This window comes from Abrus precatorius, unplaced genomic scaffold (genome assembly GCF_003935025.1).
Source record: "Abrus precatorius isolate BTA unplaced genomic scaffold, Abrus_2018 Scaffold4, whole genome shotgun sequence".
In the NCBI taxonomy this organism is placed as follows: domain Eukaryota; kingdom Viridiplantae; phylum Streptophyta; class Magnoliopsida; order Fabales; family Fabaceae; genus Abrus; species Abrus precatorius.
Genome location: NW_020874384.1, coordinates 13,995,349 through 14,022,578, shown reverse-complemented (window position 1 = coordinate 14,022,578; position 27,230 = coordinate 13,995,349). Strand labels below are relative to the sequence as shown.

The following is a 27,230-nucleotide window of genomic DNA, read 5'->3' as shown; positions in this document are numbered from 1 at the left end:
TTACTATTACTTAATAACATGACATGCCCATTTGCTATCTTAATGAAAAATTCAAAAGAAACTATTTAACTTTTTAAAATGAGGGCCCAATTTGACAACTAAGTTCCTACGTTAGTTAGTACTTGACATATGAACACGAGGCACACACATCAAACGAGGGAACAACTCGTCTTTCGTTTTCATAACTCATAATTAACTTCGAAAAATGATAATTGATTTTAATAAAATTTATTTTCAGTTATTAATTATTATTATTAGAATATATTTTTTAATAAAAAATAATAAACAAAAAAATAAATGAACAAAGAAAAGGATAATTTAAAATTTTAATGAAGATATTTTTTAAAACACAAATTATAAAAAAATAATATGAAAAACATAAATTCATATACCAATCTTTACTCTTCCTAAATAAAGATAAACAACTATAAAATAACTATAAATTTCGACTCCACTGGGGATCGAACCCAGAATCTCTGGTTCCGTAGACCAGCGCCTTATCCATTGGGCCATGGAGTCATTTTGTTTACTATTGTTGCACCTTTTCATTTTTAAGTAGTTTTCAGATTGGGCCCACCATCCATCCTTCAAAATTTTACATATTTATTAATTATTATCATATTTTATGAAAATTTGTATTTACTTCAAGAATAAGTTTTGAGTGCATATTCTATTTATTAATTTCTTTTAGAAATTAAAATTTATTAATTTTTTATTGAATTATATTATGTTATTTTAATAATTATATATATCAAAATTTAAATAAAATAATATTTATAGATATTCAATATTTGTTTATGTTTTAAAAATTATACTATATGTTAAAATAAAGTAACTTTATGAAATATCAAACAATTTTTAGTTTTATAAAGTTTTGTGAATTTAATTTACTTTTATGAATTTTTAAGAAATGTAGATAAGATTTAATTTTTATTTTAATTTGAACTGCGTGCCATCTTTTTTTTAAAAAATTCAAGTTAAGTACCCTTAGCCTATGTTGAGGTGAGGAATATTAACATTTCAAAAAAATTTAAAATACATAAAATTTGAATTGCTTTCAATCATTTGAAAAATGCTTTGTTTGGAAAATATAAATCAAGTTTGTTGTATCATTATATGCACAAATAAATAAATAAATAATTGTTTTAAATTTAAACTTCCATTGTTAAACTTTAAGAAAACTAAACATTAGCCAAACTTTACTATTTAATAATTCAAAAATAATTTAATTAGTATAAAAAATTTAAATAATTTCAATTTTTTTGTTATTTTTATTTAAAAGCTATTTTTTTAAACAAAAAAAGGACATATTTTATAAATGCCAACATATCCACATTATACCGTAATCTTATTACTATTATGGTTATCTTTCTTCTTTAATTTCTTCAGGAAGTTACGTTTTGCACTTTTTTAATACATCTTTTACATTTCTATTTTTTTATATAAAATTATTTAATATTATATATATATATATATATATATATATATATATATATATATATATATATATTATAAACAAAGTCAAGATATTTGAATAGAGTGTCATGTGTGTTGTAGGATAACTATAAAAATAGAAAGTGATTATATTAAATTTATGGATTAAGACACCAAAAATCATGTATCACAGAAAAATATTATTATATCTTGTTCTTTTAGTTTGAATTGGCTCTTCATTTGAGTTGTACCTTTTATTACACAAATTTTATATAAGACAAACTCAAATCAACGAGAAAAACGTTTGTTAGGAAAAAGGTAAAAAGAATATTATACTATGAAAGAACCATTACCTTAAAAATAAGACCTAAGCGTGTTAAAATCACAAACAAATAGTGTTTAAATGAGAAGAAGGGGTTAGAGGAAAGGATAGAAGAAGGTAATTTGTTTCATTTCTTAGGGAAAAAATTGTTAATTTTACAATTATGTGTTAATGTCTTAAAGATTGATTTAACATATAGTGTGGCATATAAATAACTTTGTCTAAATAATTAATTAATTCTCAATAATTCGATTAGGTTGAGACTTTCACTACTTATTAAGATTACAAAGACTCATTGATACATGTAGTTTTAAAGCTATTAATATTTATTTTAAAATTTTTGTGAGTGATTTAAAAATATTATCTAATTCTTTTATATCAATTCAACTATATATTCCATATAAATAAGGATATCAAATCGCGTCTTAAAATAACTATAAAAAATACTAAAAATTTAACGTAAATTCATTATGTGCATTCAAAAGCAATATTACAAAGGGTGTACATACATCAAGTGTCTCAAAAATACCACCACATAGGGTTATATATTTATTTTCAAAAAACATTACTACAAAAGAGTTGCAAAAATTTATAACTAAATTTATTGGAGAATTAAAGAAAGAGATAATTGATGTGGTAGAGTTATAATCCTATGTGAAAATAGAGAACATTATTATATTATTTTAACAATAAATTTGCACTTGCCATAAATTTATAAGGTTGGTTCATTCATAATGTATCAAGAGTTTGATTTCTAAAAAATAAACGTGTGTAAAGAGATGTGAAAAGAAAAAAAAAAGCTTAGAACTTCTTTGTTTTTGTTTTTAATTTTTAAAAATGTCTTTAAAAAATAAAAAATCTATATTAATAAATATATTTTATTTTACTTTAATTTTTTTAAAAAAATAGAAAACAAACAAGCTCTTATTTATCCATGTTTACTAATGCTATTGTCCTCATTAATCTTAAATGTTTAAAAGTTATAATTATTAGCGACGTATTTTCCTATTTCTATTTGTGCCGTGAATGAGAATTTGCAATTTTTAATATAATTTTTGTGAAAATAAAAAATTTGACCTTTAGTTGAAGTAGAATTTTTAAGGGTTGTAAACAATAAATTAAACAGCTTATCAAGGTATTTGCAATTTATTTTGGTTTAAAGATAATATTAAAACAAAACCAAACTAAATCAGAAATATTGGTTAATTTTTTTAAAATTTATTTTTTTTATGACTTATAATTTGATTTTTTATTTATATTAAAAATAAATAAAAAGATCTAGTGAATTTTTTGATAAAACAAAAATAGAGGCAAAAATCATTAACTAAAGCGACAAAATTTAAAATAAAAAAAATCATTAATATAAGATAAAAAAAAAAAACGATACTAAATTGTGATAAATGGAGGAGATAAAAGTAGAGTACCATATATTTAAACATTGTTATGATAAAATTAAGAGAAAAAATAATTTTTATATGAATATATAATAAAAAATAATTTTTATATGAATTTCAATTTGATCAGTTTTTACTTTAAACAGATTTTTTTTTATCAATTTAAAGATTTAAAATCGTTTCCGTTAGATTTTGAATACCCCAATAGGTGTACAACATAAAAACTAATTTAAGAGAAAAATAGTTTCGTACCTTTTTTACCACGTTTGGAGAAATATGGTCAACATTTTTTTGAACCACAATAATAATATCGTCTTTTATTTTTATTTGTTTTGCCAACATTAATAATATCGTCAAGTAGTTGATAAACACGAGCCACTGGGCCCAATCGAAAGCAACCTTTGCAGCAACCTGAGCCACTAATAGGCCTTGTACTGGCCCACTAGGTCCACATACATACATAGACAAAAGAAGCACAGCCAGAGAGAGAGAGAGAAAGAAAGGCACACACGTAGAGAATATGCCATTGCGAACCAATGAGGATTCAGCATTTGATAGACTCGCTCAGAGCCACTACTTTAGATACGCGAACTCACACGTGTCAACCGTGCGACTCACTCCACCACTCGTGAACCACTCGCGTGACGTCACGTGCGATCTTTCTCTAAACGCTCCGTCGCCGTTTTACTGAAACTTTGAAACTTCTTCTGTTCTTTCTATCTTCGCTTTGAGTTGTTGCATGCACATCGTGTGTAACGTGAGCGAGTCCTCTGCGACGACGTCGTTTTGCTTGCACTGCTCGGTTTCATGGTGCGGTTGTTGTGCTGATCTTCTAAGTGAAATCTTCTGAGGATTAATCTGCCATGAGTGAAGTAATTCATGGTCTGGTGTTTGCTTCCGCGTTTCGCTTTTACAATTTCTGTTCTGCGCATGTAAGAAATGTTTGACTGGAACGACGAAGAGGTTAGTCAATTTTAAGATATTTTCCCCGATTATTATTGTTAGATCGTAATTTGTTGTGATTGTAATAAATTTGATATGATTTTTTTAATTTCTTATATATTTTTCTTTTGTAAATTTTGTGTATTTGGTGTTTTGAATATGAAATGATTATAAGAGATTGAAATTGAGGTGAAGATGTTGTCTTGTGTTGCTTTTGTTTATAGTTTTTATGTAAATGGCTAATAATGTGTGGGATTTGGTTTTACAAATAAAATACAATAATTCTTGCAAATTAAATATTATTGGGAGGTTTTGACCTGCGTCTTGTCTCATTTGTTGTGTCTTAAGAGGCTTAAATCTGAAATAGAAGGAAAGAGAAAGGCTGTGCAGCCTTCTTAGTCTTTTTAGAATTTAGATGTTCAGAGAATTCTTTATAAATAACAAGTTCGATTAAGTACGAGGATCTCTTAGGGTTTGTTTAATATGAATCTGGTCACTGTCAGTCGTTGAAACACGTGTTTATACTAAGTTTGCCCTTCCTTTAGTTTGAGGCAGTCCTGACTTATTGACATCAAAATATTCCAATGTGAAGGAAATTTAGGAGATGAGGATCAGGAAAGTTTATTTGATGCAGGGGAAATTTCCTTGATGGGCTGAAAGTACATGACGGGACAAGGAATGGACTGTGGACAGCCAAGCAGTGATTCAGAATAATGATGTTTCAATCTCAGAATATTTCATCAGTGGCCATGCAAAGGGAGGTTGAGAGTTGCATTATGGTTGGATTCTGAGAGGTCTTATCATAGTTGTTCTGGACCATGAGAGTATAGTCACTGCCATATACCTTAAATGAAGTTTATCACTAACAAGGAGTAATGGAGGTAGAAGATGGTCATGATTTTTAGTTCTGTCTCCTTCAAAGGATAAGAAAAGTCAACATTCCTGATATGTTGATACATTTTGGCAAAGCTGGTGGCTGCACTCTGATTCATAAATTCTTGTTATTGCATACAATGAGGAGGCTTGGGTAAGGGCAGAATCAATTATTTTGTATCAAGGGAGATATGACGATAATATGGTTTCTTCCTATGGTCTATTATTGGTTCCTTTTCATAAAGTATGACAGGGGCCGGGGAACTGAAAGCTAGATTCATAAAACCCATGGCAAACACATATTCTTAGAATCTTTTTTGTTTCACTGATGATTGCAACCTTGCAGTCAGGGTTGCTTGAGTATTCCCATATGGTCTCAACCTTAAATTCCAGATTGATTGGATTTAAATATTTACCTGTTTTTTTTATTGTATTTAAGGTGGAAATAAAAGGAGTTGATATCAAACATGGATTGGGGTAAAATAATGGCAAGTTTTATAGTCACGTTTTTAATAAATGCCTCAAGAGAAGGGAGAAAATAAAATTTTAGATGCTAAGATGGGAAGAGGTATTGTAGATAGTAAATTGTGAGAATTAAATGAAATGAGTGGAGGACACTGTAGGCCTGTTGTAGACTATTGTTTTAACAAAGTTGTAACCCAGTGTAAAGAATTATACATCTTCAAAGATGTTCTAGCATTATATAGTTACTTATATTTGATTTAAGTGTATTAGAAATCTGTATCATTATGTCTAGGTTTTATGTAAGCGTCTAGGTTTAGTAATACTAGTTATGAAAATTGTATCTTTGTGTTTCATGTATTCAATTTTATAAATAATGAGTCTGTAGTGTAGTAGAGACACATGGTTTTTAAGAATTTTGCTTTTCTTTTCAAGGTGTTATGCGGTAGGATTATGTTTTTGGTTTCTCTCTAGTTTTTTTCTCATTATTGTTTTTGGCAACACTCCCTCTGCTTTCAGAAGTCAAGATCAAAGGTTCAAATCATTGTTAGATGTAGAATTGGCTCCAAATATTACATTCATGTCAGATTGTCATTCATGTCATGATTTGTCCCTTTTCTGGCTGATTTTCCTGTATTTCACTATAGAATAAACTCATTACTGAGCTTTTCCTGTTAGTAGTTGTTCACTCTTTGTTTAGCTTGTTATACCACAAGTTTTTGTTCTGTTTTAAAATTTTAAGAGGCTGTTTGGTTTAGAAAATATTTTCTATTTTCACTTTTAGTTACAAAAAATGCCCCCTTGTTTTTATTTTGGTTTCTATTTTCAAAGATTTGTATAAGAAATAGTGCAAAAAAGAAAAAGTTGTTTTTCACTATTTCCTATAAAAATATATGAAATCAGGAGACAAAGTGAAAACAAGGTGGCATTTTTTCTATTAAAAGTGAAAATAGAAAACATTTTCTCAAACCAAACAACTATTGATAAATTTAATCATTGTAACAAGCTATGAGCTTATGGAAGCTTCCACCTTCTGTATTTGGGGGAGTTTGATGATTATGGATATGTAGGAAAGTTTTAATAGTAATTCAGAATGTGATAGGATTTAATAACAATTGTTGCTTTTAGGGTGTCCAAGGAAGAGGCTATATGTGTTATTATGTAGTTGAAGTATCAGTAAAAATATGTTTTCAATTTAATTCATGTATGTCAGTCAATGTATTTGTGTTTGTTATTTACACATCCAGCTTTTAACCTTCTCACTTTCTTAATAGAAGAGTTGTTATTTAAGAGCTTTTACCTTGGCTGTTAAATTTAGAGCAGAGAGAGAAAGAAACTGAGAGGAAATTAGATGAAGTTTTACTCTGATTGTAATAGGCGAATACAACAATATAAGTGCTCGTAGGATCTTCTTTATATAGATGCCATACTCCAAACTGACCTGATAACAGAATGCTACCTATTAGTGTTTCTATTACAGTTGTAAGAGAATATGGCAGTTGGACCAGCAGCTCAACTAACATCTAACTAACTCACTAATGATATACACAAGTTATAGCTATATACTCTAAGATTGCCTGATATATTTTTTAATTAATTGTATAATGTGAAATCATTGTTCACATTATTGCTTGTAAGTCCCCATCTATTATTTCACATTTTTTAGTATCACTAATCATTCTCGGATTGTAATATAATATGTAGATATGACTATTAAGATGTCTCACATTAACTAGGAATAGAGTCAGAATACTTCTTAAAAGGTTTGGATAGTTCTCCTACTATGAGCTAGTTTTTGGGAATGAGTTAGACCCAAATTTCTTAATATGGTATTAGAGTTTATCCAATTTAAATATTGGGCTACCCCATGGGCCACTTACAGATGTTCAATCCTGCAAACTTCACACACTAAATGTTTAGTGTTGAGCATGAGGAAGGTGTGTTAAGATGTCTTATATTAGCTAGTAGTAGAGTTAGAATACTTTTTATAAGAGTTTGGATAGTCCTCCTACTATGAGCTAGCTTTTGAGTGTGAATTAAGCTCAAATTTCTAAATAATGACCAATGTCAATAATGCATAGATGTTTCATTTGAATGGCTGTGTAACCTGAAATGGGATAAGCAACTTGGCAAAGCTCAGTCCAATTGAATTTTAGTGGAAAGGTTACTTGTGTGAGATAGTCTAGTGATGAAGTGCTAGACTAGAATGTGGACCCAAATTTTGAAAGGACTAGGATTTGGAAAGTGTATGTTCACAAGAAGAAGAAAACAAGTGAGGGGGAGAATTAGAATAATGCTAAGTTGGAGTAGTAGAAGTTAATTATTCATTGTTGCTTTGGAGATGACGTTATATCTCAAGTCTCCAAGTTCACATATTAGGGATCAATTCTAGAGAATGATGGAGAAATTAATGAAAATGGTACTCATAGAATACAAGCTAAGTGGTTAAAGTGGAGAAATACATCAAAAGTTATTTGTGACAGTAAAGTATTTGTCAAGCTGAAAGGAAAGTTTTATTGTACGACTATACAACCAGCTATCTTATTTGGAGTAAATGTTGAGACTTAAAAAATGAGAATGTTAAAAAGAATGAGTAATCACATGAAAAAGAAAAGGTCAAGAAATTATTGTATATGTCATATTGGAGTAGCACCTTTAGTAGAAAAGATGATTGAAAACTGTTTAAGTGGTTTGGTCATGTGCAAATAAGGTTACTGGAGGTACCCATGACTCCATTAGGAGAGTGGATGACGTAACTTATAGTTTGGTAAAAAAGAATAAAGGGAGACTCAGAAGAACTCTAGAGGAATATATTAAAAAGATCTAATGATAAATAGTATTTTTGAAAAATTGATTTTTGACCGAATTCAATGGCATCTTGTGATCTATTTAGTCGACCTAAGAAATAATTTGTTGTTGTATTGTTTAGAGAGAGAAAATACTTCTCTTGTAGATGAGGCTCTAGTTTAGGTTGTAAACAGCTCAAGCTCCTATTCTGGTTCTTAATCACATACCAATACTTATTCTTGTTATTCTATCAGCTAGATAGTATAGCAAAAAAAAAAAAAAACATAATTAAATGACTAGGTCTAATTAAAGCATAAAATTCCCCATAAGCCATCATCATACTTTGTCCTACTCATATCTGTGTCATTTTAATATTAATTGTTGAATGAATGGAGAAATGTCTTATGCTGCATAGGTTTGAAATCCCATTTAATACTTCTAAAACTGAAATACTTCATATGAAGTGGATGAGTTTCTTGTATCTGGTATGGTTGAAATTTAGTTTCAACTACATTTAGTTGTCATAATGTTTTCAGTGTTTTACATGATATAGAATCTGCTGATATAGTTTCCTGAGATTAAAAAATAAATGGAGATGTCATAGTATTTACTTGTGTCTACTGTCTAGGAATGTTCCTACTGCTAGCATCTGAAATGTTTATTTTTCTTGTTGGTTTTGCCTCATCAATATTTATTCCATGTTTGACAATGGGTTGTTTTCAGCTTGCTAACATAGTATGGGGTGAGGCTGGTGAGAGTGATGATCATATTGTGCCTTATCAGGAGGCAAGTGAAGATCTTCATGACAAGAAAGAATGGAATCAAAAAGCTTGTGCCACTAAATTGATCGAGCAGAGGAGAATAGAGGCTAAAACTGATTTTCATCAAAGAAAGCTAGGAAGCAGTTCCAAACTTGATAATATTGAAGGACAATCTGCCTCAGAATCTGGAACAAACTCATGGCCTGACTTATCTTTATCTAGTGCTGCTATAACTGATCAGGGTTCCCTGGCTACTGAAGTATCTAAAAATTTAGGTGAAACTAGCAAATTCATTTTAGCAAAGAGGTGGTAAAATTATTAATTGTTGGAATTATGAGTAGACTAGATAGCATGTCTATCGGTGTTTGTTTATTTGTGTGCAGATTATGTCAGCTGGTTTCTTTGATTTTCATGTCCTGCCTTTATTATATGAAAACAATAAACTTGTATGATATGTAGTTATAATTTATCTTTCTAATTATTTATATCTGTGACAGAAGAAACTACACATCTGGAAAAGGATGTAGAAATTTTTCAAAATACAAATGAAGTTAAAGAGCAAGGTGATTTTGTCAACTATGCCTGGGATAACATAGGAAGCTTTGATGACCTTGATCGAATTTTCAGGTAAAGTATATTATTTGTACTATTTTGTATACAGTTCATGCATTTTCTGAGGTCCTTGTAACATATGTTCAGTTAGATATTTTTTGAATATGACCAGTAATTATAATGGATGTAACTTTTCTTTATCCTCTTACTCTCTTTATAAAAACTTCTCCATTATAAATTTACAATTGCTTACACATGGGTCAATCTGAGTATAAGTGTCTTTAAAATTTAAACTTGTTTATGTTAAAATCAGATGTAGCCATGTGTGCAGCTTTCCACAGCCGAAGCTGCAATAAGTGGAGGTAACATTCAAAGTGAAAAAGGAATTCCAGCCATAATAAATAAGGAATAAAATCCACTAAATAGGGAGGGGACCCATCTAATTTAGTTTGTCCCTCGTGAGTTTCACCTGACAATAAATTTGCTCATCAATTTCATTGACGTTCCCCCTCAAATTGATGCTAGTAAGTTTACAAGCATCAATTTACCCACTAGGAGATTGTGTCGCTGACTTGTCAAAGTTTTGGTGAAAATATCAGCAATTTGCACAGATATTGAGACATGAGGTAGAGTGATAATTCTACAATCATACGCTTCTCAAATAGAGATAATGACAATCAATCTCAATGTGCTTCATGCATTCATGATAAATTGAATTTGCTGCAATTTGTATAACACTTGTGTTGTTAGCATACAATGGAGTTAGTTGTGCTTGAGAGAATCCAAGTTCTGTAAGACCACATAACCAAATTATTTCATAGCATACAGAAGACATGGCATGATATTCTGCTTCAATGGATGAATTGGTAATTGAATCTTGTTTCTTGCATTTTTATGAAATTTGAGCATTACCCAAAAAATACACCAACCAGTAGTAGATTTCCTTGTATTTAGACATCCAGCCTAGTCAGCATCACTGTATGCTTGGAGGTGGAGAAATGAACCAAATAAAATAAACCACATTTGAAGGTGCCAAGGAGGTATAGTATGATGCAAAATATTACTGAAAGATGAAAATGTTGAGAAGATTGCATGAACTTACTAACTGGGTGGACTACAAAAAAAAATAAAAATTGGATGAGTGATGGTGACATAGATAAAACTAGCAACCAATTTGCAATACAAAATGGGATTTGCAAGAAGTTCACCTTCATCGTGGCTGAACTTTCATCGGAGTGTCAATAGAGGATCTTGAATATACTTTTGTTGATTTTAAAATATGCCTTTAGGTTGATGATGGACTTCTAATCCCTAGAAGTTAGGTGGCCAAGCTCTTTCATGTGAAAAGATAATGCAACAACTGTTTAATTTTTAAAATAAGCTCTTGATCAGAACCGGTCACCACAAAGTCATCCATGTAAACAAGAAGCACCAAGATGCCATTAGAAGTTCTCTGTAGAAAAAGTGACAGATCATACTAGCTTTGTATAAATGAAAAGCCAAGTAATGTTGATCGAAAAATTTCAAATCATACTCAATGCCTATTACAAGCCATATAAAGAGCATTTTAGTTTGCAAACAACATTAGGTGAATGTGTGAACATACCATTAGGAAGTTTAATGCAAATTTTCTCCTTGAAGTCATCATGGAAGAAAGCATTTTTGACATCTATTTGATGTAATGGCCAAGATTGTGATGCAGAAGGGCAAGTATAGTTCGCACAATAACCATCTTGACAAGTGAGACAAAAGTCTGATCATGGTCAAGTCCATATTTTTTCTTATTTCCTAACACAGCCAAACGAGCCTTGTAACAACAGTCTATATACCCATCCAAACAAAGCTTTATGGAGAACACAAACTTGTTGTCAAGAGGTTTAACAGATGAGGGACATAGCACAAAATTCCATGTTTGATTTTCTTCTAATGCCAAGACTCTGATGATAAAGTTACTGTAAAGGATAAGGGAAGGGTAAAACCATACTTTTCTGGTGGTTTACAAGTGTGGGAACTTTGTCTTAAAGGAACTAGTTGTAGTTTGTCTTAAAGGAACTGGTTGTAGTGCTTATACTGGATCTGCAACTAAGGAATGACCTTGAGAGGGCCTAGGAGAATCTGATAGATAATTTTGAGTGGTATGACTTTGTTTGTGGTAAGTCAAGAGAGGTCTAGGTGAAGATTGTCCTACAAAAGAGTTAGAAAATAATGGAAAAATAGAAATTGGGGAGGGAAAGCATCGTGATGAGTTGCAAAAAAATATTTATTTTCTTGAAAGATGACATTTCTAAATACCCAAATCCGACGATGATTAGGATCATAATAGAGAAAACTTTTTTGGTGAGAAGAATATCCAAGAAAAGAACATTCAATGGATTGTGCAGTGAATTTAGTACGTTCTTGAGAAGGAAGATGGACATAACACACAACCAAAGGTATGAAGAGAGAAATAATTAGGTGGGTGACCAAATAAACGAGTAAAAGAAGAATTATTATTTAATGATGAAGATATCAAGAAACAGTTTATAGGGTGAACAAAAGTGGAAAGAGATTCACACCAGAACCTTGGTGGCACACATGATTCCAACAAAAGGGTGGACAACATCAAGCAAGTGGCAGTTTTTTCTTTTGGCTATTTCATTTTATTGGGGAGTTTAGGGACATGTCCTTTGAGATAAAACACCTTTAGTTTGCTAGAAGTCCTTAAATGAATGAAAAACGAACTCTCCCCCATTATCTGAGCAAAAAATTTTAATTTTAGATGAAAATTGAGTCTAAACATAAGTATGAAAAAATTTGAAAGCAACGCATACTTCGTCTTTAGAGTGCAAGAAATAGACCCATGTAAAACGTCTATAATTGTTAATAAAAGTGACAATATTTATAATTAGCATGAGAAATAATTGGTCCCACCCCTCATACATCACTATGAATTATAAAGGTAGAATTTTACTTTTGCTAACTTTACAAGGAATGAAATCAAATTGAACAACATGAAGAGGTGGAGACAGATTATTTCCAAGAAAATCAAATTTTAACATGTCATGCATCTAGTGTGAAGTAGTGTGTCCAAATCCTTCGCAACAGAAGCATTGCACAAGACTCATGTCACAACCTTGTGGCTTTCCTTGTGTTGCGTAAGCCACTAGAACAATAGAGGATTTTTGTTGTTCAATGGTTGATGGTGTGAGAAGACCCTGTTATTCACAAAGCAGTTCATTGAGGCATGCATCTAGTGAGGGTACATGGTCTCTATTCATGAGATTAGATTGGATACCTTCAAAATTAAATCTCAATTTCATAAGAAATTGATTTCATTTAGTAGTTTGATGAACTGATTACCTTGAACTAAGACAATCAAAAGTCAAGTTTTTCATAAATTATATCAGTGTAATCTGTCCAAAGATTCATGAAATGAGAGTAAAATACAGAGATGGAGAGACTATACTGTTGAGAGATGGCAATGTCCTGTTTAAGCTGAAATCTGCAAGCATTGTTATTCTGACTATAGATTTTCTTCAAGTAGGCCCACATTTTTGCTGCAATTTTGAATGTTCATAAATTTTGGACAATGTTTGCATCAATAAAACCTATGAGCCACACCATGACTTGAGCATCTTTTACCTGCCATTTGGCGTGTTCATCCTTTATTGGTTTTGTTAAGAGCAGGATTGCTACCATTAATATGATCTCAAAGATCTTTTCCTTTGACAAATATCTAGAAATGAAATGTCCAGGTGGAGTAGTTCTTGCCATTAAAGCAAACCAATAAGACGTCACACTTTTCAATAGACGTGAAGCTAAGTATAGAATTGAGACAAAAAAACAAGGGATGTAAAAATTGGGACCAGCTAGATTAGGATTATAGACCAGATTGATACCATGTTAAACTCAGAAAAGTGTAGGTCAGAAACTGTGTTCTCTTGCTGGAGAATTCTCTTATATATACTGTTTAATACAATAATTAGCTAAACTGCTATATTTACATTTATCCTAAAACTGGATATCCTAATTAAGGACAGAATAACAGTTACAAAGTTACAGTTGTACAATATAATCTCATAGACTTTGTTGGCTTTAAATGTCCAGCTATCCTATGCCGTGAATTTGCTGGTTTTGATGACCAGAAAATTTGCTCATCAATTCCATTGACAATTATGCTGTCAAAATTATGATTATGTCTAGTTCTTCACTCATTAAACTTGGAATAGAGACTTCATGCAGCCAATTTTTTATATTGTTTATAGGTATTATACAATCCTTGGATTAATTATCTTGCACACATTTTGAATAACATTGAATCTAAATACTAAAATTCCTGATTAACACTTAATATTTATTGACCACATCTGACCTTAAAGATAGTTTTGTGAACTTTCATTGCTTACACTGGTGTACATCTGTGAATATTCTCACAAGTGATGATTTTGCAGCAATGATGACCCTATATTTGGCCATGTAAATCTTGAGAATTCTGATGAGCTGTGGTCTTCCAAAGATGTGAGTAACAGTGCAGTACCCATACTCTTGGAATCACCAAGTCCAGGAAGTGCTTTAAGGAACAGATCTGAGCCTTTGGAAATTAAAGCAGAATATGTTCAACATAATGGTCAATCATTTTCTCCCAGCTTTAAGAGTATCAGTGATTCTTCATCTCAAGATATTCAAAATGCTCATGCAAACACAGTCAATGTAGGATATGCTAGAGATAGAATTATTCCTACTGAAAAGGTGCAGCAGGTACGTAAAACCATTTTGGACAATTACCATTGATGTAAATTGAACGAAAGAACCAAGAAACAATCTTAATAATTGAAATTCTCAATATTTTGATATCAGTGATTAGCTAATATCCATTAGATAAATAATGTCTTATATGGGCTTCCCAAAGACCCTATTCTGCAAAGTTCAGCAAGTCAAGCAACCTACACTTGAGAGAGAATCTACTCTAGTCTCTGGTAATCCTAATCCTATTCTAAAAGAAAGACATAATACAACTTGCGATAAGATATCCCAAGTCCCAAAAGAATAATAAATTATCAGTATACCAATGTTCTTTAACTAGTTTCAATACTATGTTGTTCTTTACTTGTTATATAGTATATTAATGAAATTAATTCATTTTTTTATCTGATAACTAATCAGGATATGGTAGGAAGGACCACTCATGTGATCTCAACTTTAGCTTCTGAAAATGGTGCAACTGCAAATGGAATTGCTGATAAGGTATATATCAAATTATTTTAGAAAAAAAAAAACATAATGCTAGTATGGAGTATGGACTTTGGATCATAGTAGTTATTAGTTAATTCCGAATAGTAGTGCGGAGCGAACACACCAAAAATGCTATAGTGGGATAGCAGAATAGCGGATAACGGGATGACCGCTATTCTGAAGTTTTAAATATATCTAATATAAATTAAGCTACACACATATATATGTTGAAAAATACAAAATTAAGCCCCAAATTATAGACATGCAATATTAATGATCAAAAGTGGAAGTTTAACTAGTGTATAGGAAGAAATTGAAACATGGGCAGTTTCCTGCGATTGATTGGCAGGAGCAGTCATTGCTTCTATTTTAGGCATTGAAATTTGAAACAAAACAAAGTAGGAAAAATCAAAATCTAGAAGGGAAATAGAAAATGAAGAATGGTCAATCACCAGAAATTATGCAGGTTTGTCGGAGATGAAGAAGATAAATGAAAAATGTCTAGGTCACATCGAAAGCTTCGCTAGAGTGGAAGAAGACGTTTGGAAATTGTTTGGGTCATGTCAGAAGCTTCATCATAGATGAAGATGACCGTATAATGTCTTTGTCACTTCACAAGCCTCGCCAGAGATAAAAGACACCGGAAGCAAGAGGATCGCATAGAACGAAGATGAAGAACAGAACAAAATAGAATTGAGAGATGGAATGAGAGGGCTTAAAACCCACCCATCGTTCAAAAATAGAAGGCAAAGTTGGGATTTAAGCATGGATGAAATAGCAGCCACGATGGCCATAATTTTCCTTGTTTTTGGCTGCGATTGGCAGCGTGAAGGCCGCTACTCTAAAACATGACGCAACGACGTCTTCATAGGGACACCCTATCACTCTGCAATAGCAGCCACTACTGACTTCTATGCTTTGGATCATGTTTAAATTATAAGGAAGAGAGTTATAAGAGAATGAAACATTAATTGATATTAACAAAATTGTATTGGAAGAGAATAAAATATTTGATTGTTGAAGAACTTGGTGGTGCTAGACATATTGTCATGTTTATAACCTAGAACACTAACCCTTATTTATACTAATTACTTTCTTAACTAAGTAAGGAAACGAATCATGATTAGATATGGAAATATTGTAACTAATCATAATAGTTTAAAGGAATTGGGGAAACTAATCTTAGAGGATAATTAAGATATTGTAAGATATTTTTGAAACAGTGATGGACCAAATAGTGAGAAAATGAATCAGATAGTGATGAAAAAGCAATGGAAATAGTCACAAATTGCAGGACGAATGTTTGATTTTAATGGAATGATGACACAACAGTGGGGGATCAATGACAGTGGTTGAAGACAATTTGAGACACATGGGAAAAATGTGTTGTGTAGAAGATTGGAACATGGAGAAAAACAGGGGTGTTAAAGGCATGCCAAAGATGTCACCGCAGTAGAACACACGAATGAAGAATGATCGGAGTAAAGAACACAATTGGGAACAACTACAAGGACACAATAACTGGAGGCAGCCAATATGAAGAACACAATCGAAAGAAGGCTGAACATGATGAAAAGAAAACAATTGAACCCAAAAGTCTCAATTTATACAAATATACAAGAATCTATATTAATCACAAAATAATGCCTGATAAAGGCAATCCTGATAATACATTTCTAATTACCATATTCACATATCAACAATGTAAAATTTTAGGGAGCTGGATAGTGGAGTAGACAAGTTGCAAAGGATGGTACTACTTTAATGGTAATGTTGAAATTGTGATGTAGGTGTGGAGCAAGGGCGAGAGATAAAAGTGAATGAAACACTATTAATATTAATTGAGATGTATTTTGATATAATGACGTATTGATTTGTTAATGTGTTCATAACCTAGAGCACTAACCATTAAAAAATCCTAACTACTAAGAGAGGAGAACATATGATGGAGAAAAATGGTAACCAATCCTAAGAGATAATGAGAAATCAGAGAAACTAATCTTAGAAGATAATCTAAGATAGTATAAATATTTTTGGATATTTCCATGTATTCTAATAGATCACATACTCTTTTTGAAATGGTCTTACACCATTTCTTTGTAATCCTTGATCATATGCACCCTAGACTAGTGAAATGTTGCTACTAGCTTAGCCAGACAATTTAGCCCCCATTAGCCTTTCCTTCACCTCCATTAGCCTTTCCTTCACCTTGGCAGCTTCTTATACAATACAAATACCTTTTGCTAAATTTAAAAATCCAAACAAGGAGTTTTACAAATTAAGCAATTTTAGTCATAACTTGGACTTTACTACCTCCTTTTTCTAGTTTCAAGCTCACAGTCAAACCATTTTAGAGGTGTATAGGCAGCATAAGGCTTTATCGTCCAATGGTTTTTGTGCTTTGGGAGGTCAGACATTTGTGGTTACATGTCCCTTGAAATTTGGAATGAACTTGTAGGCATCTTTAGGAACAAATGATCGTTACAAGGAGAATAGTTTCTTGCTCTGAATTTGTTTTTTTCTGAATGCTCTTTCTGTAGAACTACACTTGTATTGTGCCTTCTATCTTAAGTGAATGTGTGTTTTCTATTTAGATTTTCGGAGGTTTCTTACACATGTTTGACATTACTATGTGTTGCCTCTGGTAGTCCTTGTTTTTCTTTTCAAAGTCAACAAATTGTTTAATCTTTTTGTTGATGTTGTTCAGGGTTTTGGGCAAAAGAATCAGTTGAAAGGTCGGAAAAAATCCCAAGGAAAACAAGAGGGAAAAGTAATGCAGGAGTTTTATGGTAGTTGGTCTCCTTCAATAACTGCATCTGGAGAATTTCAGAATCAGTTGGGATCTTCTGTTATTCAGTCTTCTCCCTCTTCAATTCTTGGGCAACAGAAGCAGATTCAAGGACATGCGACACTATACCAGGACATCACAAATACATATGCGACATCCCCTGCATATGGGAACCTTACTAATGCATATCCTTCTATCACATTGCTACCACAAGCACAGTCTGGAGGTCTTATGCGACAGCCTCTGCTTTCTGGGTATGAAGTGTCTCTTGATTTAATGAATCCTGTGAACAAGTCTGTGGAATCAGTCAAGCCTCTCACTATGACACCCCAGGAAAAAATTGAAAAACTGAGGAGGCGGCAGCAAATGCAAGCAATGCTTGCTATTCAGAAGCAACAGAAACAATTGGGCCATCAAGTTCCTGGTACTAATAAATCAATGAATAAAACATGTGCCATAGAAATGCAAAGTCAACGTTGTGATGGGGCTCATCCTGAACAAGATGATTCTAATATAATCTCTTTGCCAATGGATGATCATTTTGTTGAAGACACCACACTATACATGCTTCAGGATATTATATCAAAGGTGACGTTGAATTGATAATGGTCTAAGCTGTCTTGTATAACTTTTTCTTCTATACTAATTCAAACATGGCTACAATCCTGAGGCAAACCTTTTTCTACAGTTAGATGTCAAAATTAGACTCTGCATTAGAGATAGCTTATTCAGGTTGGCACAAAGTGCAATGCAAAGGAATTATGCTAGTGATACAAGCAGTACAAACAGTAGTAGCAGAGAAGAACTTGAAGCTGTTGCAAGAGAAGAAAGCAACAGCCAAAACAGGTTTGGAAAACTGTTAAAATGCATAGCTACTTTAATTTCATGACTTGTTATCTTATATTCATCAGTCACCTACTTATTATTGAATTCAGTATCATTCTTTCTTCATTTCTGACGGATATAATTAGAATCTTTAAGTGTTTCAAGTTTGTGTGTCTGTTGTGTTTATAAGTTGAGATCATATAGGCTCTTACTTATGAATGGAAATTTTCAACATGATTCAGTGATATGTAATAGAGTTCATGTTTAATATAAAGCTATTTACACTAAATAATGGGCTTGCTTGAAACCACTATGAATTAGGCTTTATTCAGGTTGAAAGTTGAAACTATGAACAGCAATCAACTTGGTTATGTTGTCAAGTTGAAGGGTAGACCTAAACAATTTTCTCTGTTTAAACCTGCTTACAATTATTATTTAAACATATATATTTTTACGAATTTTGATTTAAACCTGCTTGGTGTTGGAGGTGAAAAGTGGGTATTATCTAATAGGGATGTGTAGCCACAGATTACTGAAAAAGAATGATTTTTTATCGATAAATGCCAAGATTTCAACTCAGTTCCAATATGGAACTAAAATTCAAACTCAGGAAGGAAGATACAATGTGGTTTCCTAATTCTGGGTTTCTGAGGGACCCAGTACACTCCAATTTCAGACTTCTTGATCTTTTTCCTACCTTATTCTCCCTTGGTACATTTTATTTATAGGCTTAACTGTCCCACCTAACTACCTACCTATCAGTTATATTGGGAAATGTTAACATGTTCCACATTGGTTAGGAATAGAGCTAGTATACTCCTTATAAGGGTTAAGATAGTCTAATGTGAGACATTTTAACCACCCTCCCTCACGCATAAGACTGAACATCTGGTGCGTGAAATTTGCAAGACTAAATAGAAACTTCTGCCTAACTCACTCACAAAAGTTAGCTTATAAGAGGAGGACTATCCCAACCCTTATAAGGAGTATACTGACTCTATTCCTAACTAATATGGGACATCTTAAAAGGAAATTATTCTCTATTACAGCTTTTATTTCTCCTAATGTAAACCTGTCTTACTAGGGGTGTATCAATATTCCCCCCCCCCTACAAGTTGCAGCTTGTCCACCAGGTGGAATTGTGGGAAGATTTCTTGAATTTGAGCTGCAGATTCCCAACTACTTTCACATGTGGGTAGCTCTCTCCACTAGATGAGGACTTGCAGGTCTCCTAATTCTGTTTCTCTAGTGTCTAGAACTTGTTCTGGCTCCATTTGTAACTCCCATTCTTCTACTAAAACTTCGGGTAAGGGATAAGATGTCACATGGAACAACAAAACATGAAAGACCGTGTGTACGTGGCTGTGTTCTGGCAACTACAAGCGATAGGCCACTTGACCAATCTTTTCTAGGAATTTATAGGGACCATATTTCTCATTGATGCATATAGCCAATGCTTTGGGTCGGTAAGGTTGTAGGTTCAAATACACCAAGTCTCCTTCCTGCAGTTCAATTTCCTCAACTTCAGAGGGTATAGTGGTCCCCTTAAGGAGGATAGGAGGGTCTCTGCCATATACAGCTTTAAAGGATGTCATTCTAATAGCAATACTATAGTTCATATTATGCCAAAACTCAGCCCAAGCTAACCATGTTGGCCATTGCCTCGGTCTGGACCTTGTTAGACATCTTAAGTATGCTTCCAAACTACAATTTGTTACCTCCGTTTGTCCATCTGTTTGAGGATGGTAAGCAGTGAAATATTTCAAAGTGATCCCTGCTAATCAAAATAATTCTACCGAAAAACTACTTAATAGCTCATCTCTATCAGAAGCTATGGATGAACGGAAACCATGTAAGCTATGGATGAACGGAACCATGTAACCTCACTATCTCTTTCATGAGCGCAGCAGCTACATCCTTCGCTGTGTAAGTGTGACACAGAGCAATAAAGTGTGCATTTTGCCCTTGGTAGAGTAGGTAGACTCTCAATGAAATCCATAGTGATGTCCAACCAAACCTGTTTAGGTAAGGGCAAGGGCTGCAGTTGGCCAGCTGGGGATAAAGCCTCATATTTATTTGTTGACAAATAGTACACTCTGATACAAACTTCTGAATATCTCTTTTCACCCCCTCCCAATAGAATATCCCAGCTATTCTTTTATAAGTACGGTAGTAGCCAGAATGATCCTCATTAAAGCATGAAATTCTGCTAATAACAAAAGAATACAGAGTTTCTGGGGAGAACCAACCTGTTCTTGTAATATAAATGATCACCTTGCTTGCTGTATCTTGGATGGGAGGCCTGGGTTTAAGGTTAGGTCATGTAAAACTTCCCCAACTTATCATCATTATTTATTTCCTCTGCCCATTCTTCTATGTATTATATCCTCATTGTGGTCATCACTTGAAATTGCATCCTTCTCGATAAGTCGTCTGCTGCTGGATTCTCCTTATTGGGTCTGTATTGTATTTCAAAATGAAACCCAATAAGCTTTGAGGCCCATTTGAATTGTTCCTCATTCAATAATTTCTGATCAGTTAAAATTTGCAAGCTTCTTTGATCTGTTACTATGGTAAATTGTGTCCCCATAAAGTAGTGATGCCACTTCTGCTATGCAAACACCTCTGCCATCAATTTTCATTCATAAACTGACTTTTGTTGCGCATGTTCTGAAAAAGCTTGGCTGAAAATAGCTATTGACTTGCACTGTTGATATAAAACAGCCCCTATTGGCTATTTTTGCATAATTCTTTAGAAATCTATGATAATAGCCAGTAAGACCCCAAAAACCTCTCACGCCTTTGACATCTTTCAATACAGGCCAAGAACGCATTACCTCTATATTCTTTGGATCTGTCAAGACGACTTCTCCTGAGATAATCTGCCTTAGATACTCCAGCTTAGGTTGTGCAAAGTAGCACTTCTTCAGGTTGACAAACAATTGATGTTTTCTCAATACATTCAGAACTGTAGTGAGGTTTTCAGCATGTGATTGAAGGTTTGGATCCGCAAGAATGGTCTTAGAACTTCATTCATGAGTGCTTGAAATGTTGATGGGACATTGGTAAGGCCAAAAGGCATCACCAAGAATTCATAGTGGCCTTCATGTGTTCTGAAAGCTATCTTCTCCATGTCAAAAGCCTTCATCCTAATCTGATGATACCCAGATTTAAGATCCAGCTTAGAGAATATTTTAGCTCCCCCAATTTCATCTAACAACTTATCTATTACAGGGATGGGAAATTTGTCATTTATTTGTTTAAGGCCCTATAATTAACACAAACCTCCATCCCCCATCTTTTTTTGTTAGCAGTATGATTGGGTCAGCATATGGGCTGATACTACATCATATTATTCCTGCTTCTAGCATGTCTTTTACCAACTTCTCTATCTCAGTCTTCTGGCCATGCAAATACCTGAAAGGTCTCAAATTAGGGATGATAGCATCTGATTTTAAGTATATGGCATGATCTTGAACCCTTTCTGGAGGTAGCCCTTTTGGAGTCTCAAAAACATCTGCATACTGCTTCAAAATTCCCATTACACATTCTGGAATCTACTGCCTGCAGCTGTTGTTTTGTGACACTCAATCACATAACCTTCCCCTTCTTGCTTCAAAGCTTTTACCATCAATTTCAAAGAGACTTGTCCTTTCCTAAGCAATGGATCATCCTTGATAATTATAGCATCTCCTCCCTCTCCTATGGTGAGGGTTAAAGCCCCAAAATCAGTCTCTACTTTTTCCAAACCTTCCAGCCATGCCAACCCTAGTACAACAACTGTGTCCTTCAAATCAAAGATGAAAAGAATTTTGATGTATCACTAGCCCTTGTAACTCCAGTGGAACCTCCTTGCATTTGCCTTGACTTTCTATTTATTCTCCATTTCCAACCTCTACAAGGAATGGGGAGGTTGGTGTCACCTTGAGCTTTATTTCTTCTACCAAATTCTGAGAGATATAGTTGTCTGAAGCTCCACAATCTATATGCACAATTACCCTTTTATAACCAATTAACCCCCATAACTTCAAGCTTTCTTGGAAGTTAGCCTCTTGAATAAAAACAAAGTTAGTGAAAAGAACTGAATATGTAGAATAATGAGTAAGTTTGCTAACAGAAATGAGGTTGAAAGAACAACCTGAAACAAAAAAATTGACTCTAAAGAGAGACTTGAGAGAGGGTTAGTAGTACCTATGCTAGTGACTTTGGTTTGAGAACCATTAGATAAAGTGGCAAGAGGAAGAGAATTGAAAAAGGTGAGATGAGAGAAAAGGGTAGCATTACCAAACATGTGATCAGAAGTGCTGGAAGTAAGAACCAAAGGGCCAAGGGAAGGAGACTGTGACAGGTGGAGTAGATTGCATGGCAGCCTTGTATTGGAAGTAAAGTTCAACAGCCACACGGGAATTGTTAGAGGTTGGGAAGATGCCAAAAAAAAGTGACCGAAGCAAGGCCAGTGCTGAAAAGAGGACGCCCAAGAAAAGTGGCTACACGTGAGATGTACGCAGGCTGATGGAAGTGGCTCGCATGTGCGCGTGGGGCAATGGTTGGCAACGCCACTTGGTCAATGGTAGTCTCTAGGAGGAGGTGCTTCTAGTCAAAGCCACAAAGAAAAGTCAATGACGGGAGATATCAGGGCTGGCAGTGACACGGTTAACTGTAGGAAATTAGATTCGACCCAAAACTGATACCATAGAGAAAAGAGAAGAGGTGTTTGAAAATTGTTGTATATTGCATTTGATCCAAAGATCTGAATTTATGTAAATACGGTAATTAGGAACATAATATCAACAAAGTTAATGGGCTTAAACTTATATGTAAATCAGCTGACTTAAGCCATCAAATACAATAAATGTATAATATCAAAACATTACAATTACATTAATAAAAATAAAATAATATCAATGTTTATTTAAATATGTCAGCTTATTAGGCCTAAAAGACTTTTTGGATAGCCCAAAGCCTGATCTTTTTTAACTAAATAGACTTTAAAAAAGGCTTGGTTTGACCTCTTCAGTAAACAAGTCTGGTCTGATCTAGGCTAAGTCGTAGGTCTCCATTGAGTGGCCTGGCCTATTTCCACATTTAGTTGGTGGTAGCAATGAAAAGGGGTGAAACGATAGTGGCAACAATGATGGGGATGGTAATTGCTGGTGTAGCAGAGGCAATAGTGACAATGGGATGGTGGCACAATGATCAGTGGTGAAACCATGAAATTCGACTTTTAGACTTGTGATTCTTATTCTAAAAAAAAGACTTCCAAATGACATAATTACAATTCAAAGGTCCAATTCCATACCCAATTTCAATTGTTTAACAAATGCTCATAGAAGGTGATGGAGAGATTGAAGAAGTTGCTTGTGATTTATGTTGGATGGATAAAATTGGAAATGATACAAGTGTTATTTGTGATTTCCTTGGTCTTCCAAGTTCAAAGGAAATTTTTTCCAAAAATCGTGAAGTGAGAATGAGAGCATACAATAAGCGCTGTAGAGATGAGAATATTGCGGTGGGTGAGTGGATACACATGAAAAAATAAGATCAATGATAAATGCATGAGATATAAGTTAGAGTAGCACTTATTATTATAGAAAAGATGATTTATAATCCTGCCTAAGAGGGCCTGTGAAGACAATGTAAATGTGGAAGGGTTACCGATTCAACCAGTGGACCAGAAAAATCGAAAGCTCAGAAGGGGGAAATAGAGGGACACATGGAGGAGAGATGAGAGAGAAGTTAGTTACAAAGAATGGGGGAACCCGTGATGAGGAGAGAAGTTAGTTATAAGTACAACAGGGGGAGAAAGGAGGATGATTCTGGATAATGTTTGTTGAGAGTAGAGGCTATTAGCTTGGGCTGGGAGATGAGAATCACCATCATGCTATTTCTGTTTTTCGTTCATTTTACTACTGAATACACACTATTTTATTTCAATCCCAGTTTTATTATATCTCTAGTTGCTTTTCTTTATCAGCTTGACCATGAGAGGAGAAGACCAATGAAGACTCTAGTAAGAAGAGTTTAATCATATGAAACATAGGTAGAGAGAGATTAAAAATAACTCCAACACCTACTGAAAAACATTGATCTGAGCAACTTTCTGAAAAATAGAACAGAATGATTTCAGTTGCTTATTTTTTAAATAGATGTCATATTGAACTAGATTTAGTATCCAAAACGTAGAGTTCATGAATTCTGGGAAGAACTATTGACACTTCTAACAAATATACAATGGTGAGAACAATTTGAAATTATAAATTTGTAAATATCATGGAAAGCCTAGTTGACTTATAAATGTTCTGTCTTCAAAGGTAGTGTACTCAATATATCCCAAAAACAACTTGCTGTTAAAAGATGTTCATTGTCATCAGATTAGGCATAACATAAATACTAGCTTTAGTAAATTGCTGGTTGTAATTTAACAGATTAGAAATGTACTTGCTAATTTAAAATATATAATATATTTTTCACTTTAATAAGGGTGTCTTTCCTCGCTAACCATATTAGAGATGACAATACCGTCTCCACCAATCAATATTGGCTTTTTGGTTATGGAATATCATGATTTGCCTTTTGAGATACTACTAACTACTACTCCCTGTATGAACCATATCACAGATATGCTAGGATTGCTGATGTTGAAACCAAGACAAATCCCATTGATCGAACTGTGGCTCATTTGCTCTTCCATAGGCCTTTGGAGTTAACTGGGAATTATCCTTGCAAACTAGAATTGCCTATTTCTGCTAAAATGCAATGTGAAAGCAACGCAGCTAACCTGGAGAACTTTCCTGTGGGATGCTTACCAGATGAGAATTTAAAAAGTAATCAACTCTCTTCCCAAGGGCTTAAGAATTCTTGTGCTTTGTTTGATGCCCAGCCCGAGGACCAATTTAAAAACAGTGATTGCATTGATACTTCAGAGAATGCTTCTAACAATGAGCCTGCTGTTGTTGGAGATCAGGTGCTTGAAGCCTCTTAATGAAGAAAAGTTCTCCATGAATCGGAGGGTAATTCCTTCCTTTATTATTTCACTAGTTTTTATTATGCTTTCCTCATTTGATTATATTTGGATTTACTGCTAATGCAAATTTCTTCTGTTATTGTCAGCTGTCTAGATCATAATCAACGCAACTGTTGAAGTCTATTTCACAGAATCCAGCACACATTCTTCACCGTGCATGTTATCAATAATATTTATGTTTCGTCTGTTAAAACCTTCCCAGTATGTATCTCAGTCCTTGAACTTACTCGAATGGGAGATTACTGACTTATTTTAGTCATGACTGTGTTAGATTTGTGCAGTACTAACGCCACTCATGTCAAATAGTCAAATCTGGCCACACTGTTTTGGACCAAGCTTAAGTTGGTGTTGTATTTTTATTTATGTAACTTCTTAGAGTTTTCCCGCATCATTAATTAACGTAGTGACTGAGGTGGTTGAAGACCAAAAAGAGGATTCTCCTTATTATTAGATTCAATTTCCTGATCTCTCTAAAAAGGAAAAAGAATTTCACGTTCTTCCTTTCAATAAGAAAGAATTTGCAAAATCTTATTGATTGCAATCTTTTTCACAGACTCCCTATGATTAACAAACTCAAGGGGTTACTTCATACAGATCTCCTCCTCCAAATCATGTAAAAATGTATTTTTAATGTCTAATTGCAGCAATGGCCAATGCTTGATGGCATCCATGGCATAGAAAAGGTGAATTGAGGCCATATATTATTTTGAAAAAAAAACTTTCAAAAGAATTTATCAAAATAATTATAAATATAATTTTTTATTCTATTTTCAAAATGTGTAAATAAATACTTTAAAAAAATCATTTTACTCAATCATTTTTTAAAAAATAATACTTAAAATATGAAAATTTTATCAATAATCATTTTTATAAATTATTATGAAATACATAAACAAATTAAGTAAATATTTGTTTAAGCTTGTGCTAAACTTAAAAATATCTAATAATATTTAGAATCTAGATTAAATTAGTATATTAATCTCTTAATTCTTGGTTTTTTTTCAGTTTAGTCTTCTAATTTTTTTTTCTTATTTTAGTCTCTTAATTCTAAACGTTTTTCAAGAAAGTTTTTTTTTTCATAAAAAAATGTTAACTCTTTCAAAATATTAATGTTCATCTTTATTTTTTCTTATAAACATTGACAAAAATATAGTATTTGAACAATTTTTTTGGTTGTTTTTTTTTCTTCTCATTTTTCTTTTTCCTTACTCCATATCCATGCCTACTAAGTTGTTTCTATCTATCTTTAAATGTCGATATATATTTTCTCATTTTCATCTTTTTTTACACCTTTTACTTATTTTTTTCAAACTTCAACAATTTTTTTTTTTTGTTTAACAATGATAATTTTGATTAATATATTTTGTACTACAAAGAAGTGTATATAGAGAGAAAGAAAGAGTGAGATTAAGAGCACGTTTGATTTTTATTTTAAAAATAGTATTTTATATTATATTTTATTTTTAAAAACAAAAAAAAAATTATAATAAAAATCAAGCATGCTCTAAACCTTTCTTCTAATGTGTGATAAATAATTAAATCTAAATCTAAATTATGTCATTACTAAAAGTAGTTAGATCATTAAAAAGGATAGTGATTTATTAAAAGGCATAAATTTTTTAATGAATGATTTAAAGGGGCTTGTATTTTGAGTTAAAGAATTTTGTTTCATTATTTATTTTATTTTTGTTGAATGAAGAAAAAGAGGTAGAGAAGTTTTTTGTTGGAGTTTGAAGGGAGAAAGTTGTAGATGATGGGTAAGAGGAAGAAAAAAATGAGAATTTTTTTTTCAAAGTTCAAAAGTGAAATAAAGAGACATGGATGAAGGATGAGAGGGGAATAAAAAAAAGATCAA

At 32.9% G+C, this 27,230-nt stretch overlaps 1 protein-coding gene and 1 non-coding gene across 11 annotated transcripts; one reads left to right on the top strand and one right to left on the bottom strand.

The window, feature by feature from the left end:
* Positions 1-446: 446 nt before the first annotated feature.
* On the bottom strand, positions 447-519 carry TRNAR-ACG. The gene has a single exon. It is a non-coding gene; the product is annotated as a tRNA-Arg (tRNA).
* A 3,083-nt stretch (positions 520-3,602) lies between these two features.
* On the top strand, positions 3,603-25,912 carry LOC113865533 (protein LNK2-like). 10 transcript variants are annotated; one of them, XM_027500154.1, is made up of 10 exons: positions 3,648-4,113; positions 8,938-9,250; positions 9,473-9,602; positions 13,958-14,133; positions 14,212-14,264; positions 14,670-14,750; positions 17,446-18,114; positions 18,215-18,372; positions 24,970-25,361; positions 25,462-25,896. In XM_027500154.1, exons 1-9 carry the CDS (start codon positions 4,090-4,092, stop codon positions 25,331-25,333), a joined length of 1,968 nt encoding a protein of 655 aa, XP_027355955.1. In that variant the 5' UTR covers positions 3,648-4,089; the 3' UTR covers positions 25,334-25,361; positions 25,462-25,896. The 10 variants fall into 10 exon arrangements, with proteins under 10 accessions (XP_027355952.1, XP_027355955.1, XP_027355951.1 ...); XM_027500152.1 differs by having other exon boundaries at positions 3,649-4,113; positions 13,958-14,264; positions 24,970-25,175; positions 25,255-25,361; positions 25,462-25,894; XM_027500157.1 differs by having other exon boundaries at positions 3,650-4,113; positions 13,958-14,264; positions 24,970-25,175; positions 25,275-25,361; positions 25,462-25,816.
* Positions 25,913-27,230: the final 1,318 nt, after the last annotated feature.